The sequence below is a fragment of the Diorhabda carinulata genome, chromosome 6, assembly GCF_026250575.1.
Source record: "Diorhabda carinulata isolate Delta chromosome 6, icDioCari1.1, whole genome shotgun sequence".
Classification (NCBI taxonomy): Eukaryota; Metazoa; Arthropoda; class Insecta; order Coleoptera; family Chrysomelidae; genus Diorhabda; species Diorhabda carinulata.
The window spans coordinates 16,562,549-16,581,625 of record NC_079465.1 but is presented as its reverse complement, the minus strand read 5'-3'; the positions used below and the strand labels follow the sequence as shown (position 1 = coordinate 16,581,625).

Genomic DNA, 19,077 nt, shown 5'->3' with positions numbered 1-19,077 from the left:
AAAGGAAAGTCCAGCAATGGAGATATTTGATTAATTCTCTTAAAAATAGGAAATAAATTTTTCAAAAACCAATCAGAATTCATGCATTCCTATTTTTTTCAAAATTAAATTATGAAAAGAGAATACAAATTACTTTCTATTTTTTTTTTGAAATTAATAATCGATCTAGATTGAAAAGAAAAGAAACCATTTCTGATTCTTCTAAACCAATTCCAATTGTTTTCAATTTTTGTAAGACAATCGAGAAACATTTTCGAATCACAGAAGCAATGAAATGCTTTCAGAGTCCTTTAAAATCATTAAAGGAAATATAGAATCCTGCATAGTCATGCAAAATCCTTTTGAAGCTAATCCTTTCAAATGTTTTGCTATTTTCTCCGCAGATTACTGAAGCTTTAGATTTTTGTACCTTCTTCGCTTTTGGACAAAAAACCAACTTATTATGTACGCGTGCGTGTGATCTACATAATCCCGTATCATATAATCAGAAGCGCGCTTTAGATACTTATTAGAAGGTCTTGTAACATGTATTGTAGGTACTGAAAAGTATGGATGCCACATTTATGTTTAAATTGTTTCGTTTCAACAATACACAAATTAGCTGAAAATAAGCTTTAAATTCTCCATATACAGGGTATCCCACGACGAGTTGAAACTATCTGAATATGGCAAAATACTTATAGTAAAAGTATAGTAAAATCATGAAAAAGAGTTTTCGGATACGATCTTTTTAACAAAAATATTTTCAAAGATGGCCGACTTCCGGTTCTACCTGAAGTCGACTATAACTTTTTTCAAAAACTTTTTTCGAAAAATGCATACTTTTTGAATTACTAATTTTTTTGTAAAAATTTGGACCGTTGCAGACCCTTATAAATCATTTTTTACGAGAATACCCTTAAAGATATGAAAATGAAAAATTTACAGAAAACGTGTAATATCTGGATAACGGTGAGGTTTAAGTATAGGAAAGTATACATTAATTTGCCTTATTTTTTACCCATGAATGCATTAAAATAGAAAAACCTAGGTGGTTCTATTTAAAAAAAATAAAGAAATTTGATATTTATGAAGTTGAACTTTGAACATTTTTTATACAAACTTTGTATAAAATGAAAAATTTCAACATAGATTCAAATACGTCTGACATCACTAAAAGCAACCGATTAGAAACCATTTTCATATCTTCAAGGGTATCCTCGTAAAAAAATAATTTATAAGGGTCTGCAACGATCAAATTTTTTACAAAAAAATAATAACTCAAAAAGTATGCATTTTTCGAAAAGTTTTTGGACAAAAATATTCTAAAATTTTACATATATTTCAAAAATGTATTAATATACAGAGTGTTATATTTAAAATAACAAAGTTACAGTCGACTTCCGGTAGAATCACCTATCAACAACACTTTGCCATCTGGTGTGCAAATTTTTTATATCGCACTGATAAATATCAATAATAAGTTTCGATTAGAATATCTCGAAATAGTATGATAGGTGAGACAGTACCTTTCACCCCAAATCATTGATTTTTCCCCAAAGTTCGTCTTACGCAGTGCGGTCTTGCAATGCCGTATTGCAGTTCTGTTGACAATCGCCAGACACTTTTCAATCAAATTGTCCAAAATGAACAACTCCACGTTTTTTGACTAACCCCTGCCCTGCTTATATTTTTACTCTGCTACCAAATTGGTTGGTAACGGTGTTTGGGAATTCCTCGATTGTCTGAGATGGATTTGTTTCCACTTCTACTACCCTAAATAATCTCAAAAACTGAATATGCTGTTCTGGGATCGAAAAATTCACATAGCAACCTTCAGAAGGGAAGATCATACTCACTTTATTTCAGGAATATAATTTTTCCTCTTTCGTATGATGACCTTACAAACTTACTACGATGTTGGGGAAATCTGCCTAAGTAATCATTAGAAACATTACAGAGACTTCAAAATAAGTGTATGAAAATAATCTCTACTCACTACCATATAGCACCTCCACTATAAATTTGTATAGAAACTCGAACATTTTAAATTTTGAGAAACTAAAACAGTTTGAACAAGTTAAGTTAATGTATCAACTAAAGAATCGTCACCTAAAAACACAAACAACTCTAGTGCAATTAAAAACTGCCACTCTCACAATACAAGAAAGAAGGAAGAGCTGGTGAACAAATTTATAAGAACAAAGAATACCACAGACAATAATAGAACAAGATGTTGGGAAAAGAATGTGCTATGACTTAAAAAGTTATCTAGTTATTTCCTGAAAATAGACTGAAATATTTATTTACTAAATTATAAGAAATTTGTTAATTTGATTTTTATTTTTTGTTATATTTTAAATATGTTAGTTGTTCTGTTAAATTTTAGGCCCTGGTGTCAGTAGCATTGTACTATGTATGGGTCAGAAATAAAGATTTTTTTACAGAGGTGACGGTTTCACCCAGCGGTGGATTTACCAGCAAGCTGAATAGGCTGTAGCCTAGTGCGGCAGATTTCAAATAGCGGAAAATTTTGCCAAAAATTTTAGTTTTTTTCAATTAGCAAAACTAAAAAAAACAATATTGTTCACATGGAGTTTTGATATTTACACAGACGTAGAAGTAATTTAATAAAAATTGATATATAGTATTATACTCAAACGTTTCTACATGAACATTTGCCGAATGTTTTGTAAAATATGCCTTAAATCCTCTATAGTCTATTTCAGAAAGGTATAGAGTAATAAAATAGGGGATTCTGTCCAGTTCGGCTCAATTTCGGTGTCGGCCATAGGTGTAAGTCTTGAAATAGTATTGTTATTAATATTAAAATTTCAAGTAATTGCGCAAGAGAATTAGGAAAAGTATGTTTTCTGGCCTGAAGTGTCAATATCGAAATATTGTGTAGGGATTACTTAGGTAGTAGATTATACAATTACGTTTAACAGGTACCGTTTAACCTTCTATTAGTGCCTCTGCCTAATTCCGGCACGCCTTTGGTATACTATTTTCAGTGTTTGTGAATGGATAACAATAGACTAAACCCACATATTGACCCCAACCCGGGTGGTACTACCTGCACTTGATAAAAAGAGAGAATTTTACAATGAAATCAATGCCAAACTATGAAAACACCTTAAATATTCGTCGGGTAAATCTGTGGTCCATTTGCATACCTAATGAGGTTTTATTACTCTATACCTTTCTGAAATAAACTATAACCATTTTTTGCAGTGAAAATGATCAAAATCTTATAGAAAATCTCAGTTCTCAAACAAAAGCATCAAACTTTAGAGGACAGTAGAGGCGGCAAAAGATAAATTACCTACTGGAGGCAAATCGTTAAATCCGCCACTGGTTTCACCTATTCTCTAGCCTATGTTTAAATTGGAGACTCAATCAGGGTTTAATCTGTCATCCAGATGTGCAGGTTTCCCTGAAATAAAAGAAGCAGAGGTTGGACTGCATTATTTAGCCTCCATATACTGGAAAGAATACTTTTCCTAGATTGCTGTAAAGCACTAAACAGTTTCTTCTGTTTCTACTCTTTTTATAGCATCTAACCATCGTTTTCTATGTTCCTTGGACAGCTTGTTAAGATGCTGTTCAAGTTTGAACGAGATATAGCCACAATAACACCATCTACTCTTATACTTTATCACCTCGGAAAATAGCATTGAAAAGAACTTTTTGAATCAAATGATATGATCATGTTAAACGGAATTAAAATGTGTGGTTCGTCCATCAGTCATATTTTTTTCCAAGTGACAGCTATTTGAATACTATGAAATAACTGGGAAACTATAGAATAACTGTAGAAGTAGCAGCGAAATTAAGTAAGAAAAAAATTGAGGTTAGGACACACAAGACTGAAAGAAAATTCTGGAATAATCAAAATAAGCAGAAGGGTAAATAGCGACAAAATATTCGAATTATTGCATGCTAACATTTGATGGTACTTCTGGAGTTTGAGTTACGTTATTATTCGAACAGCAAGAAGTTTCAGAACTGACTGACCCGACAAAAACAACGGGCTTGAAAAAGGAAGGAGTATGATATGAAAGCCAAATCCCAGATAATACAGTTCTTATGGGATAATATTCTGGAAGCATCAAAGACAAAAGTAACAGCAGGAGAGATCATAAGAAGCTTGCAGAACACACATTCGAAAAAGAAACTCATTGAAGTTCATTTTTGTCGGAATTTGACAACACAACAATTACTTTCAACAATGCCAGAATCTTACCAAAATGTCACGACAGCTATTGACTTTCTTAGCATTTTTTGCTTCTCTGTATGGGATATTTTTTGGTAATTTCCTTCTTTTATCAATCAAATAACGTACAATAATAACCATTGTTCATCATATCACCTTGTCTCAAAAGCGTCATAACGTTGACGACGTTTCGGTATCAACACTGAGATTTTATTGAACTTTTAGAATAGAGTGGAAGGTCTTTAAAAACAGAAGTGACTACAATACCATAATAACTAAAACATAGAAATATGAAAAATATTTCAAGAAAAACGGAACAGGCCGATTGGCATGTTACAATACTGATACACTCAGTTCAACACTTTTCCCACAGTTTTATGCTGTCTCTTTGACCTCAAAATAAACTTCTGTTTTAACAACGACTTCTTAATTTGATTGACCTTTTTATCGTACGAACATTTTTTCAAGTATAAAAACAGCCAGTAGTCTCTGGAGACCAATTCAAAGCTGAATTCATTGACTTTTTGAACATTTTTTTCATCTCCAATTGGACAATTTTTTAGTAAATTCTCATCTTCAATCAATCTAATAATGGTCTCAAAGTCGTTATAATGTTGAATAGAGGACGTTTCAGAATCAACACTAAGTTTTTATTGAACTTTTCGAATGGAGTGGGAGGTCTTTAAAAACAGAAGTAGACACTTTTCCCACGTTTTCTTTACGCATTAGGGGATTTATTGATTAATGTGCTACAATGATTTATTTCTGTATTCTCCTCTCAAATGTATTTATAATATTTTCCTTCATCAGTTTATTAGGACTATTAATATTCCATAATTTTTTTTTATTTTATTGATTATAGTCTCAATTTCAATTGTCAATACAAGAGAGAAAAATATTTTCTTAGTTATATTATATTTTACATCATATATACAATACTTGTTAGGATTAAATTTAAGCTTGTAGCGCAGGTCTGTCTTGTTTACCATCTAGTTTTTTATTTGTGAGCGAATATCCAGTCCCTCCCTGAAATATATAAAAGAATTAACACTTAGTACAACTTTTACCTTAAAGAGAGCTCTGCAGAGTTTATACGAAGCCAGTAGTAATGCTGGCTCCAGCCCTGCAGGCACACGAGCGTTGGCATGGCCCCTGTTGTTCAGACGAGGCCATTCATTCTCGGATTTTTTTTCGGATGTGTATATGTTTAAAGAACATATATGTACTATTAAAATATATTAGAAAAAAAAATCGAAACGACTTTGGATAAGATAATGGTTAAGTGATACACCTATATCTGGAGCTTCTGCTTTATTGTTGGAACAACTAAAATTTGAAAATCCTCTTAAGTACACAAAAAGACACAAACCGTACGGATATTTGCCAGTGACAGGCGTGATGCGTCAACAGGCGTGATGCATCGACAGGCGTGATGCATCGACAAGCGTGATGCGTCGACAGGCGTGATGCGTCGACAGGCGTGATGCGTCTACACGCGTCCGCAAAGCTAGCGTGGTGGTCGAGAGGTATCCGGGCGGAGGTCACTGGCTTGAAAAATAAACAGGGCTCTATTCTCGCCAGTGCTGACTCAACTTGATAAACTGTTTACACAAGGCAAATACAAAGCCAGCGATGGTCTCGTGTGAACTAGGCTTTCGTTTTTAGTAATTCAAAGTGAACAAGGTCTTGTTTGGAAGCCGGACATTTAAAATTGGCTCATAACTTCTAATATGACATCATTTCCGTTCCAGCTAAAGTTCTATCAAAAATCTATGTGAAATGGTTATATTGTAATACTATATATTTATTAGTATAAAAAATAGTTTTTGACTATTTCCATTGATACCATAATGTGATATATAAATTATAGAGCGTGAAATTTTTATCAAAAACATTTTTTCATTAGCTTAATTTTTCTTAAGATAGGAACTTTCTTATAATTCAACAATATTGCATATTGTGGGAACGTGGATAATGGTAATATGCAAAGTGATACATGAACTTATGTGTGCTTTGCCGTTCAGCTATGAAATATTTTCCAGGTAAGGAGCATATTATTGCCTATAATTTATCTTAATGAACTTTTTTTAGATAATGCGCAACTGAGTTATTAACTGTCGACACAATAAAATAGCACACACACTTCAAGGGGGTATTCTGGTCTAGAAGTTTGGAAAAAATCTTTTTTTTTAATATTTTCAAATCTTAGATCCTTAAAAATATGTATTTCAACGGATTTTTTTTAAAATCGCACTATTTCCAGAGATACATTATATTTTGTGACGTAGCGTCTAAGCCGGCCGAGTGAAACGAGTTATTCTACTGGAATTGTTTCTCTTTTTACTTTTTTTGAAGTAGTTTACATGATATCTCAAGTTCTATCCGACATATTCCTTTGAAATTTGGTAAATCTCTCTATCTTGGATTTTAAAAGATTTGGAGTATTTTTAAAAACTCGAAAAGATCAAGAAAAGGAGCAAAAAAAATTGATATTTCATGTCGACGCCATTTTGTGAATTTTTTTATTAAGAATTAAGAATTTTTTGTTCCAAATCACTACAAGGGCTGGAACCATGTCAACCAGGGGGCACTGTTTTTTTGTAGCACCCAATACCCAATAAACATAATAACTAAATACATTTTTTATGAGCTTTACTATTACTTACCCTCTGCATAATAATTATATCCTTTTTGTGCAATGGTTTATTTGTTAATGGATGGATCATATCTTTTTTAATAATTTTATTGACACACTCCAAAGTTACGACATCTCCACTAAAAAATCAACACAAAATGTCACAATAAGATTTTTAAAAATTGATTTGAAAATAATCTATAAATTTTATTTCAATAATTTGCACCTACGTTGGTTTTAAAACTGCACATGGTACTGAATTACTCAAAATGTCATGGGTTATAGCACACATATATCTGTTTTCTTTTGTATAAATGGACTTTTTTTCATCTGGATCATTTACAGGAACAAATTTAACATCGATCAAATCTTTAGCTTTAAGGGGCTTATTAGATATGGGACAATAAACTACTGGATCCTGCAAAATATAAAATGAGATTTTTGCTAAAAAAAAATGAAGAAATGAATATAAAAAAATTACTTACGGGTTTTATCAATTCTGTTTTCTCAGCGCTTGGTGTCATAGTGGGAACCCAAAAACTAGGAAGGTCTTTGTCTCTGCCTACAGCCATATTTGAAATTGAAGAAGTACTAGGTTTCTCTGAAAATACATAGAATAATACAAGAGGGATAATATATGAAAGTTGGTTGTATTTATTTTAGTCTAGATTAGGAAAATTAGAGGAGTTTTATTGGTGACATCCTCTTTACAATCCTATGTTTACGAACCACTGATCACAAATAAAGTTTGCTAACAAAAATTTTGCCTTGTTAAAATCGCAAAAAAACCACTATATTATGGGACTTCTTTGCTTATAACTACAAAATGAAGCTCTATAAAGAGAATTTCATACTTTACCTTAAGGTAAAATGGTCTAGTAGCCTAAATTTTAGGACTTGAAACTTAACTTAAAAAACTTAAAAAAAAATGAAAAACATTTTTACTATCTAGTTTTTATATATTTATTGACTAAGAATATGAAAAAATTGTAAAGGAAAAATTTCAGAATTTCAATAAATTACAAGCCGGTAAAGTGGGGACAACAAAAAATCGGTGCCATGGTTGTTGACATTTATTCCAGCCTTTATCTCCCCCATATTATAATAATTTCATTCACTATTTTGTCTGATCTTCCTGTTTTGTATTTCAGTTTGTTGATTGTGTCATTCATTACATTCCACTTCCGTTGGTTTTTGTTCATTTCCTAGTATTGTATCATAAATATTTTTTGTTGTTCATTTTCTATTCTCTTTCTTTATATGTGGATGTAATTTTACATTATATTCATTATCATGTTGTTGTTCCTTTAGCCACTTTATTGTCTTTGTTCTTATCTTCTTTCATAGATCATAGCCATTTCAACCTAGCTTCTTTTTAATTTTTATTATACATTCCTAGTCCTAGTACCAATGACTGCCTGCGTTGTATTTATAACACTTTTCTTAATCTCTCTCTTCCCAATATCGACTTTTTAGGTATATTTTATTGCACCCCATTACAGACTCAACATCTCTATTGCATAATTAGCCAGTTTTGCAGCATCCTGAACACTTGACAATTTGGACTTTTGGCCAGGTTTTCAGTGCATTTGTCTGAAATCATTTTCTTCTAAGCAATTATTGAAGTCTACAAATCATACAAAGATTCCAAATTAAGGTTCTGAGCATTTTAGTTAATGCTCCATGGTACATACCCAATTCTGTCATAGAAAGAGACCTATACATTCCCACCATTAAAAGTGAAGTACAATGCTGCAATAAGAGATATAGAGATAGAATTAAATCCCAATCAAATGTAGTCGCAAGTGAGTTTTTTAAAACGATAGATTAAGTGCGCTGCTTAAAACGTTTCAAACTGATAGACCTTTTGATTAGATTTCATTAAATATTTATCCATGTCAACAAAACAGAAGAATATAGCTTAAGAGAGGAGATTTAATGAAAATATAAAATTTTTAAACTCATACTATTTACTTATTTGTTATATATATTAAACAGATTGTAAATTCCATGGAATTTAGGGAGGTGCGATCTTAAACCTAGAGGAAGAATTCTAAAATTTGACTCAACCCAGATAAATGAGATTTTTAATATTGGATTAATATTTTTTTATTAATCAAACTTCATTTTTCAGGTTTATTTCAATTAGTTAGGCTCAAATTGTCAATTTATTTATTCTTTTATAGAACTATCGTTTAGATATTCACCATCCCAAATTCCTCTCCAGACTTGGCGTACTTTTCTTTTAATGGAGGAAGACCATGTTACTAAGGGAGAGGTACATGCAGACTACGATGAAGAGCCTCAACGTGGAACATAGAGCATCTCATCCAGGCGCACCACAGTGTTTTCATTGGTTGCATAGTAAACACCTAATGATTCCTAGCTGCCTAATCTTCTTTACTAAAAGGGTAACAGATAACTCTCTTACTCTTGGCTATTTTGGTGACAGCAGCTGTCTCTCTAATTCAAAGAAGGAATTGACAATAACAAGTAATATTAATTAAATTCATACCAAATAGATTTTCAATTACATGGATAAATTGTAAAATTTACTTATTAACCTACCCGTTTCTACTTCCAGCAATGATTTGCTGACTATATTGTTCTCATCTTTAAGAAATGACGAAATTTTCTGATTCATATTTTCAGCTTCTTTTTGTGCATTTTTCTCTTCTTCGAGTTTTTTTAATTTCTCATATTCCTTCAATTTTCGTTTATATTCGTTTTTCTTTTTTAAAATATATTCAAGTATCACTTCCTTATCAAAAAGGTAACCATCTTTCCTATAATATTGTTTTATTTACAAATATTAACTAATAGATTGTGCATTAGCTAAAATTTTAGTGATAGTTCTTACTACATTGAAAAAGTTCAGCCATCTCGGTACAAATATAAAAAATGATATATGTTAATGAAAATGGAGATACTCCAAAAAAAATTTATATATTATCTTTCCAGATATCCCGTGCATTATAAACTAATATTAAGAGAACATGTTCTGGATATTTTCCACATCTTTATATATGTAAAAATCTTTAAAAACTTTCAATGCAACAAATCAGTAATTAATAATTCTGCAAATTTAAATTGAATAGATAACTTTGATAATACTCACGTAATAACTGGGTTCCTACACGGCTGTAAAGAAAGAGAACAGCAATCAAAATCTTTTACAGAGTCTTTCCCTAGTCTTTGAGAATTTGTTCCATAACCTGATGCTTTTGCATCTTTTTTCTTTTCGTGATACGTATAAACGGCCCCTGCAGTACAATTTCTTGCATGTCGTGTCATAATATATTTCGTATTCTTTCAAGCGTTTCCACTATCAAGTAACAATAAGAAAGAAACCAATAATAAAAAAAGCAAGTACAAATGTAAATAAATAATCCTAGTAAGTTCCTTCTTTTAGATTTCAAAGTAAATTGTCAGTAGTTTTGTTCTTCTCAACTCATTTTTTTGACGTCTACCTTCTTAGCACTTGGCCAGTGTGGTTTTCGTTTACAGTTAACCAAATACTAATCAAAATTTGACTATCGATTTATTGACCTAGTTTCTTCAAATTCATTTATTGCTTAACAGATTTTTGATAGATTAGGTGCACTTTCATGATAAAAAATTTTACGAGTTTCAAGAGCGGTTTTAGCGTAATTTTCTTCTTCCTGGAGTTTTTACAATTTTAACGCCACAGAACATACTTAAGGTATGTTCTATAGTTAACGCTTATTCAATTTTGGGTGCATTCCACTAAGCACTCACGACTACGATCTTTCCCATTCCACTTAGTCCAGCGCGTTATAAGCGTAAATCCAAGTTGAATGGCTTACGAGGCGTTTAGGGTGGTGTGATAAGTATTAACGAATGGCAAAAGCTTTAAGGAATATGTTATAATTTGTAAGTCATTGAATTTTTTATGCAGTGGTTTGCTTTGAAAATCACACGTGAATCAGGGCTTGAATAGCAGAGCGTAGCGTGTCGCGAATTGCGGATAAGATTTCCCACCGTCTACACTCACAGGCTCGAGCAAGACTCACAGTATAGTTCACGGTCTTGACGCGTATTGTAATTTTCTCAATCAAAGTTTATTTGTAGTGAAGTTCTAATTCGTTATTTTGAATGCAAAATCTTAGTGTCGAAAACACAACCTTCCGTAGCTATTGCTACTGAGTGACCCGCAAATATGGAGTCTTGTCTTGTTCGCGCCTGCGAGCCCTTTATTGCAGGACGAAAACTATAAAGAAACAATAAACTTTCGATTTGAGAATGAAAGTTGTACATAATAATAACTACAAGAAAATTATGAGAAAATGTCCATTTTATTTTTGTCGAATATAATTATTTAAAAAAATTGAGAATATACATACACATTAAACATTTGAATTCAACCGATGAAATGGTAGAGTTTGAATTTGTCGTATCCGTTATATTTCAGGGAATACACTTGAACACACAGAACATACCAAAGGGTATATTCTGTGCTTGCACATTTCCATCAGATGTCAATTATTTTGAACTGGTATAGGTTAGATTAATTCAAAACTTTAAAAATTTATGCATTACTGAAAATTAAACTAAATAACCCTTTAATATGCAAAATCCAACTTTTGGTTTTGGTGCAAGTGGTACTCAGCCTGCTACTACGAGTTTATTTGGTACAACCTCTACTAACACTTCCGCTGGAGGATTATTTGGAACTCAAAGTGCTCCTACATTTGGAACAGGAGGAGGATTATTTAGTAATACAGCTAATACTAGCACAACAACAGCAACCCTTTTTGGAACTCCAACAAGTACACCAAGCTTCGGAACTACCACTAATGTTGGAGGTTTTAGTTCTGCACAACCTACGGTATTCATAGTTTGTTATAATGAAGCATGAGTATAAAATATCACGTAGTTTGAATTAATATGAATATAACTTAAGGAATCAATGTTTTCAAAAATATACGAGTCTGTATTATTGTTATAGTTATCTATTCTTAGAATTAAATAGTCAAATTCCTTTGTATTCAAGGCATATAAAATGTTATTTATTTCAACATATATAATAGATGCTATATTTGTTAATGTCAAGTAAACTATTTTTATACTGTTTCTGGGGTTTGGTATATTTGATTTTTTAAATAATATATCATAGAATGTTCATTCAATTAGAACTATTCAGATTGAATAACACAAAGAATGTCAAAAATTTGTGTAGTCTATAAGTTCAAATTGGTAATTCATAGATGATGTTTCAATTATGATATTAAATGTTATTCTGATATATCTTTGTAATGAGTGGCTTGGTCCAATTATATCACAAAACTCACTGACTACATATTCCTATAGGTAGCTAATATTAATGCAGCACCAACTACTACATCCACATTCGGAAGTGCAGTAAGTTCTGCACCTGCTTTTGGATCTACATTCGCTACTGCTACAACATCTAGTTTTGGAACAATTGGAACCCCTGCACCTAGTTTCGGAACTGCATCTACAGCTGCAGCTACTCCAACATTTGGAAATACATTAACTGCAACATCTTCATTACCAGTTACTACTTCCACACCTTCTTTTGGAAATTTTACCACTACAACAGCAGCTCCATCATTTGGGGCAACTTCTACTGCAACACCACTTTTTGGCTCTGCAGCCACAAGTAGTGCAGCAGCTCCAAGTACTGGTTTGGGATTTAATTTGAGTGGTAAATATTCAATTTGAATTATTTCCTTAAATGTCATACCCATTCTACGGGTTCTTTGCCCTCTGGGCTAATCATTTCATCAAATAAAATTGTATATTTTATTATAAAACTAATTAATATAACAGAAGAGGTCATCTATAATAGATGTATAAAACTGATAGTGCAAAATTGGAAAAAAATGGCTCAAATTTGTTGCTAACAAATTGACAAAAAATGATTTTTTTGCTCTTGCCGATTTTGAAAAATCACTGTCAATGTTTGCTTTACAGGCTTTAGATCATATAGATTCTTGCCTAAAATTTGAAGCGGATCAGACCAAATTGAATTTTAAGAAAATTTATTTGTACAGATCAACAAGGCAATTAATCTGTAGGTGTCTATTTAGTTGTTGACTCTCTAGGTGACAACAAGCACTGCTACATTTAGCAACAAATTTATTTTATTTATTTTATACTGAAATTTGTCTCTTTTAGGTTTTTTTCACATGGTACATAAAAACGCTAAAATTGAATTCACTCCATACATATGAACTGCATTGTATTTCACTGAAAACTATTTTTACAGTAATTATAGTCATTATATTATCATTGAAACAAAGACTGTTTATAATTGTACTTTATCGGGTTATTCGGACTACAACCCTTCGTCTTTCACTAGTTCAAGTTAATTTTTTTTAATAGTTTTTCTTTTAATATTCCATTCAACTTAATTTATAGCCACAACATCAGCTCCAACTACTTCTTCAGTGGGCTTAGGAGGTTTAGCCACAACACAGACAAAAATTGTTACCACCCAAAAAGATGTGACACCTAAAGATCAACCACTTCCGAATGAAATACACCAAACAGTCGAATCATTCAAAGAATTTGTCAAACAACAAAAAATCCATAGGTAAACTTCAATACTTTTTATTTAAAGTGAGGGAAAATGGAAGAAATTTATTTTAATTATTATTTTGCTCACTGTATATATTTATAAAAAATACTGAAATACGTCAAATTTCAAAATTGATATTCTTCAATGTAAGATTTTGGTGTACCCTTAACTTAAATGTCTGATTGGTATAATCCCTAATCCATCAATTGGGATATATGGACTTCTGTTACATTATTTTGGCGATTCTTTTTTCTGTATTCTAGTATTGTATATTATTGATGCTATTTCTTAATTTTATCTATTCCAACTTATGAAATTTTCAAATATTCAGGTTGGAAGAATGGTCTGAATTTCGCTATCTGTATCATTTTTGATTTTTTTTTCAGTTCAGCCTGTTGAGTTTGTTTCAAGGCGAGGTTTTGCGGGAAAGAGGTTCGGGTTGCTTTTGGTTAGAATAAGGGTTTATTAGATTTAACTTTCATATAGCAATGATTTCACTGCAGGAATGGGGCTGTGGTGAATTTAGAGAATGGTAGAGTGATGTACACTGTAAATGAATGAGAGGTAAATAAGAAGTAAAGAAAAGTCTTATAAGCAAACAGTTGTTCCTAGAATCCAGGTAGTTGGGTGGCAGGTAAAGCTGTCGTCGGTCATTTAGCTGGTGGACAGGTTCACCAGGTTACAGGTAAACTGCAGAAAACCTGCAACATCGGCGATCGGTGAGGTATGATTTGTAGAGGGTTTCATCTCTATTTTCTATCATACAAGTATGAAAAGGTCTTTTTCCTGCAGATTAAAAAGTTGCTCGGGTTCAACCTATGCTACAAAAGAAAAAAAGACGGTTCCCAATAATAATTTTCTGAGTGCTTTAGTCCCAGCCACTGTCAAGGTCATAGAGGAAGTCGTTAACCAGCATATTTTCAGTTTGCTAACATAATCAGCGACAATCAATACTTCCGCAAACATAGAACAACTGGAGACCTACTGGCTTATGCCACTGACATATGGACTGAAGCTATAGGGAAATATGGGGAAATCAGTGCAAACTACATGACATATCGAATATTTCCTGCGCATTTGGAGCTTGGCTAATGCTCTTCCGAGTTGTCTCCCGCCTATATCAGTTTTTGCAAGACTTACTGGACAGGCAGCCGTGGCTCACGTCGAGACTCATTTCTTGGGAGAAGTGGAAGCCTGTGGAATCAGGTATCTCCACAGGACAGGTACCAATCGAATTACTCGAGTGTAAAAGGGTTCATTCTCTTGTGCTTGCTTTTTACAAAAAATAAAAAAAATAATCTAATGGCGACAGGAGAATTGTCAATAATTGCATTCTATAAAATAAAAGTTTGTAGTGGCTGGATATAAAATTTAACATAACTAACTGACATTTTTTTGTATGGATAGCAAAAAAAAGTTATATATGTTAGGCTGAAAGTGTAATTCGGTGATTATATAAAATTACCAGTGAATTTGGTATATATGATAAGTTACTTCATATTTATCAACTTTACGGGTTAGTTTATAAAATCCCCAACTCGTAATGGGGAATGTGATAAAAAGTTTCTGAAACCACGTGGTTTCAGAAGTAGTTCTAATAATAATAAAACATTGAATAATAGCTGGTATACTTCAGCATTTTAATTCCAAATTACTTAACGACCCATTTTAAATGGATTCAGCCAGCAAAAAAATCGATGTCTTCGATTTTTTTCATACTTTGGGATTTCTGTGTTGTATTTGTGCTCTAGTTTATTTCAAGTAATTTTCATTTAAGTCTGGTTAAGGAACACCGTGAATGATTCATTCCATTTGGTTTATCCACACTGTATATATTATATTTATATTTCCAACACCCAATATACTATAAGAAGGATTAATAGTATTTATACTTGTTTGCAGTTCTGATATAGCAAAATGCTCAATTAGGGACTTCAGGAAAGTAGAGCAAGATATCATTCAGTTAACAACATTACTCAGTGAAGTAGAAAGCCAGTTACAGAAAAATCGACAAATAGCAGAAAATTTAAAATATGATACTGCAAGATGTTTGAAAGATGTCGAAATAGCACAGAGAACTCAAGATACACCTCCTGGTTTACAATACGAGAATATAGCACCCTTAAAATTTTTCTTAAATCTTGCTGATAAATTTGAAAGAGAAATGCAGGTAATTTATTTTATAACCGACAAGATTTATTTTTATTCACTTATAAGCAATCAAAACACATTTAAGCTAATGGGAAGGCTTCATATCATATAAGCTCCACTATGGCTTAATGAGGTCTTCTCCAGTGATAAGTCCTCTGTACCCGTTTTGTAGATCTGTCAGTCAATTTCTTTTTAGTCTTCCAACATCTTGTGGTTCTATAAGTGGATGGAGTAAGGTGGCTTCATGGTTAGCCAGTCGATCATGATGTTTAGTGCTTCGTTCTTTTATGACACATACCATAGTGCATCAATCGATGTAAGCCTTGTGTCTAGGTGTATTTCATGTTTGTAGCTTGTGGAGTGAAGGTCACTGGGGCGGATTTTGATTCGTTTCTTTTGATTTTCCATTTGCTCAACCACTTTTGGATATCATTTCAATATGTCTGCAGAATGTCTGTGTCGTCGGCGAAGGTGTCCTAGTAGATCTGCATAAAGATTGTTCTTTCTTAGGTTGATACATTCAACAGATCTTCTCTGGTTATAGTTTTTCTGGAGAGTCTTTGCCTGTCTCAGCCCCTTAAATTCTCACAATAATTGGTTTTGCTCCTATCTACCTTCTTTTCAAATGCTCTTTCTATTGTTCTGTAGCTGATACCACAGCAGAATTCAGGTCCCTTGAAGGGGTTTGTCCGTTCTCGCTTCATGGAGCTTATCAGCTATTTCATTTCCCTTCACTTCGGTGTGTCCCAGAATCCATTGTAGGGTAACTTTATTTTTCTTGCCTATCTTTTTAATTTTTCTAAGTAATCCCAAAGTTTGTTTGGATTTTATAATATTGGAGCTAAAGCTCTATTTACTGCTTGGCTATCGGAGAGGATGATAATCTCCTGTAGATTGAACTGGATACATTTTTCAATTGCATAAATTTCTGCTTAAAAAATGCTTGGTGTGGTGAGGATTTCAGAGTGTTTTTTGGGTTTGGGCCCTTACCTATCTATTTCAGTTTTGGCTATTGCTATAGATCCGTCCGTTTACTATTTAATGGTATTTCTGTTCATTTCTTGTATGGTGTTATGATCCCACTTACTTTTACAGCTTAATATTGAAGTAAATTTTTTCTCAAAACTAAACTTTTTTAATGCATCATCCTGAGGCGTATTCCAGATTTGGTCATTATTTAGGGACGGTTGTTCTTGGGTGATTTCGACTTTAAACATTCTAAGTGATGTTTTTTCTGCCACACTTTCCAGTACTATGTGGAGAGGTGGGAGATTTAGAATCACTTCTAGTGCAGCTGTTGGTATGATTTCATGGCCCCAGTTGAGCAGTCTTTGTACCTTCGAGAGATTGTTCCTCGTGGTATTCAAACTAGTTCTATGACCCCAAACCACCGCCCCATATGTGATAATTGGTCTCACAACTTCCCCGGATAAAAAACCTGTAGGCTTGAAGATCTCCTTGTCTAATGTTTATGTTGATGTTTCAGGTATTAAAAATACAAATTGAAGGTGCAGACAATTATGTTAAAAATCATAAAAGTTCCAATCCGCTGACACCTCAAGATTTAGCTGTAGGTATGCGGAGATTACATGAATCTTTTGTTGCTCTAGCTGGTCGACTACATTCAGTGCACAGTCAAGTAGAATCTCAGAAAGAGGCCTACTTGCAAACAACAAGACAATTATATAACGATAATTCCAATCCATTTGACAGTTTGTATAAACCAGAAGAAAGTTTTAAACATATTTTGAGTTATTCCCCACCGAAGGTTGCAACAGGCCCGACACCTTTCACCAATTTAGCTATAGGTAAGTTTGTAGTTTGTAGCTGGATATAAATATATATATACGATGTGTGAAACACCCTGTATAAAGAGAAAATTTGAGAATATTAGCTCTAACAACTGGAAAATGGAATAAAGAGGCAACTCATGGAGTATTTATTCTAAAAAGACCTATCAATTGTGGACAGACAATTTTATTCGTCACAATTCCGTGACATTTGACATACTTTCTGTGAATATTATTTTGTTGATATGAGTTTGGTAGCTTGGGTCCCATATAAGAGAAGCATGTTCTAGTTTTGAAAGAACGAAAGCAAAAGTAAAAATATGGTTTTAACTTTGGCAAACTGCCTAGAGTTTCTTAGTACGAAGCCGAGGTTCCTAAAGGCTCCACCAAGAATAATATTAATATGCTCAACAAAATTTAATTCACTATCAAATGTAATACCAAGATTTTTGAATGTTGCAGATATTTAAGTACATTATTAGAAATGCGATAATTAAATTACTTGGTCACCAATCCAATATTTCCATTTTTAAGTAATTTCAACATTTCATTTGTAGGTAACACCCAACTGTTAGCTTCACAACAAAATCAAAGTACGATAGCTTATCCAACACCAACAACAACTTCATCTGGATTCGGTGGCGTAGGTTTTGGTACAAATTTTGGAGCTCAACCTGCAGCAAATGCAACACAGTTGTTTGGTTCATCTAGTTTAGCGCAAAATTCAAGTAGTTTCCAGTTACAAAAACCTCCAACGGGAAACAAACGTGGGAAGCAGTAACATGTTTAAAACAGCTGATAATTTTATTTTAATAATGGTGAGGATTATAATTACCAACGATGGAAAACATGAATACTAATAATTAGAATGTTTAAAGTATGGAATTCTTTATTTTCGTATAATGAACTGATTAATAAATTTTTGTGTATAATAGTATTTTAATCGTTTCCAATGTTATACAAATTCCCTACTTCTATTCTGGGTATGAACTCAACAAATTGTTAGTAGAAATGGTATCAAAAGAAGCCAGAAAATATGAATTGTTTAATCTTATATTAAAATGAAATCGAGTACTAATTTCTATTTTCACCTAAAATAACAATACTGAAGAGCAATTTTTTATGATATCAAAACTATTGCTGAAGAAAATAAGTGATAATTGTATTTTTTATAGGTTTATGTATAGTACAGTACATAATATTTTTTATCATTCACGATACACACATACACGTTATGCTTATGCACAGGCAAGCGCCATCTCCCGCACAATGTGATGTCACGTTGGAATCAAAATGTGACGAATAATGTATACCTGTTATAAAGTTTTATTTTAATTTAAAAAATAATACTTGATACAAAGTGTTAAGTACGTTAAGTTGCTGCACGCACGATTTCAGACTAATATCCTTTATGTACATTTGCTTCGTCTAGTAAACAACGCGCCATATTCAAAATCGTTCTGCAGTTCCATTCAACTCGTGTACATAGGCTGGAAATTTATTTATAACTATGCATCTTTCTTTTGCAAAACTGTAAATCGTACTATTCAAATATTCCGTGCCATTATCACATCTAAAAAATTTAACCCTTTTTCCAAAAAAATTTCACTAATCTAACCAAACAGTCATACACTTCTACTTTGGATTTCATTACATATACTTAAGCAATTTTATTGTAATCATCAATAAATGAAATGAAATATTTTTCACCTTGAACTCGAGGAGTTTTAAACAGTCCACA

General features: G+C 32.5%; 2 protein-coding genes across 2 annotated transcripts; one reads left to right on the top strand and one right to left on the bottom strand.

Annotated features, from left to right (window-relative positions):
* Positions 1-5,091: 5,091 nt before the first annotated feature.
* LOC130894905 (nitric oxide synthase-interacting protein homolog) lies at positions 5,092-10,458 on the bottom strand. Its single transcript, XM_057801939.1, has 6 exons — positions 9,949-10,458; positions 9,399-9,616; positions 7,316-7,431; positions 7,061-7,248; positions 6,862-6,970; positions 5,092-5,221 (listed from the first exon to the last, which is right to left on the bottom strand). Exons 1-6 carry the CDS (start codon positions 10,122-10,124, stop codon positions 5,150-5,152), a joined length of 879 nt encoding a protein of 292 aa, XP_057657922.1. The 5' UTR covers positions 10,125-10,458; the 3' UTR covers positions 5,092-5,149.
* An 845-nt stretch (positions 10,459-11,303) lies between these two features.
* Positions 11,304-18,273, top strand: LOC130894755 (nuclear pore complex protein Nup58). The gene is made up of 6 exons (XM_057801725.1): positions 11,304-11,679; positions 12,162-12,519; positions 13,236-13,410; positions 15,298-15,565; positions 17,033-17,354; positions 17,894-18,273. The coding sequence occupies exons 1-6, from the start codon at positions 11,419-11,421 to the stop codon at positions 18,115-18,117; spliced, it is 1,608 nt and encodes a 535-aa protein (XP_057657708.1). The 5' UTR covers positions 11,304-11,418; the 3' UTR covers positions 18,118-18,273.
* The last annotated feature ends 804 nt before the right edge of the window (positions 18,274-19,077 follow it).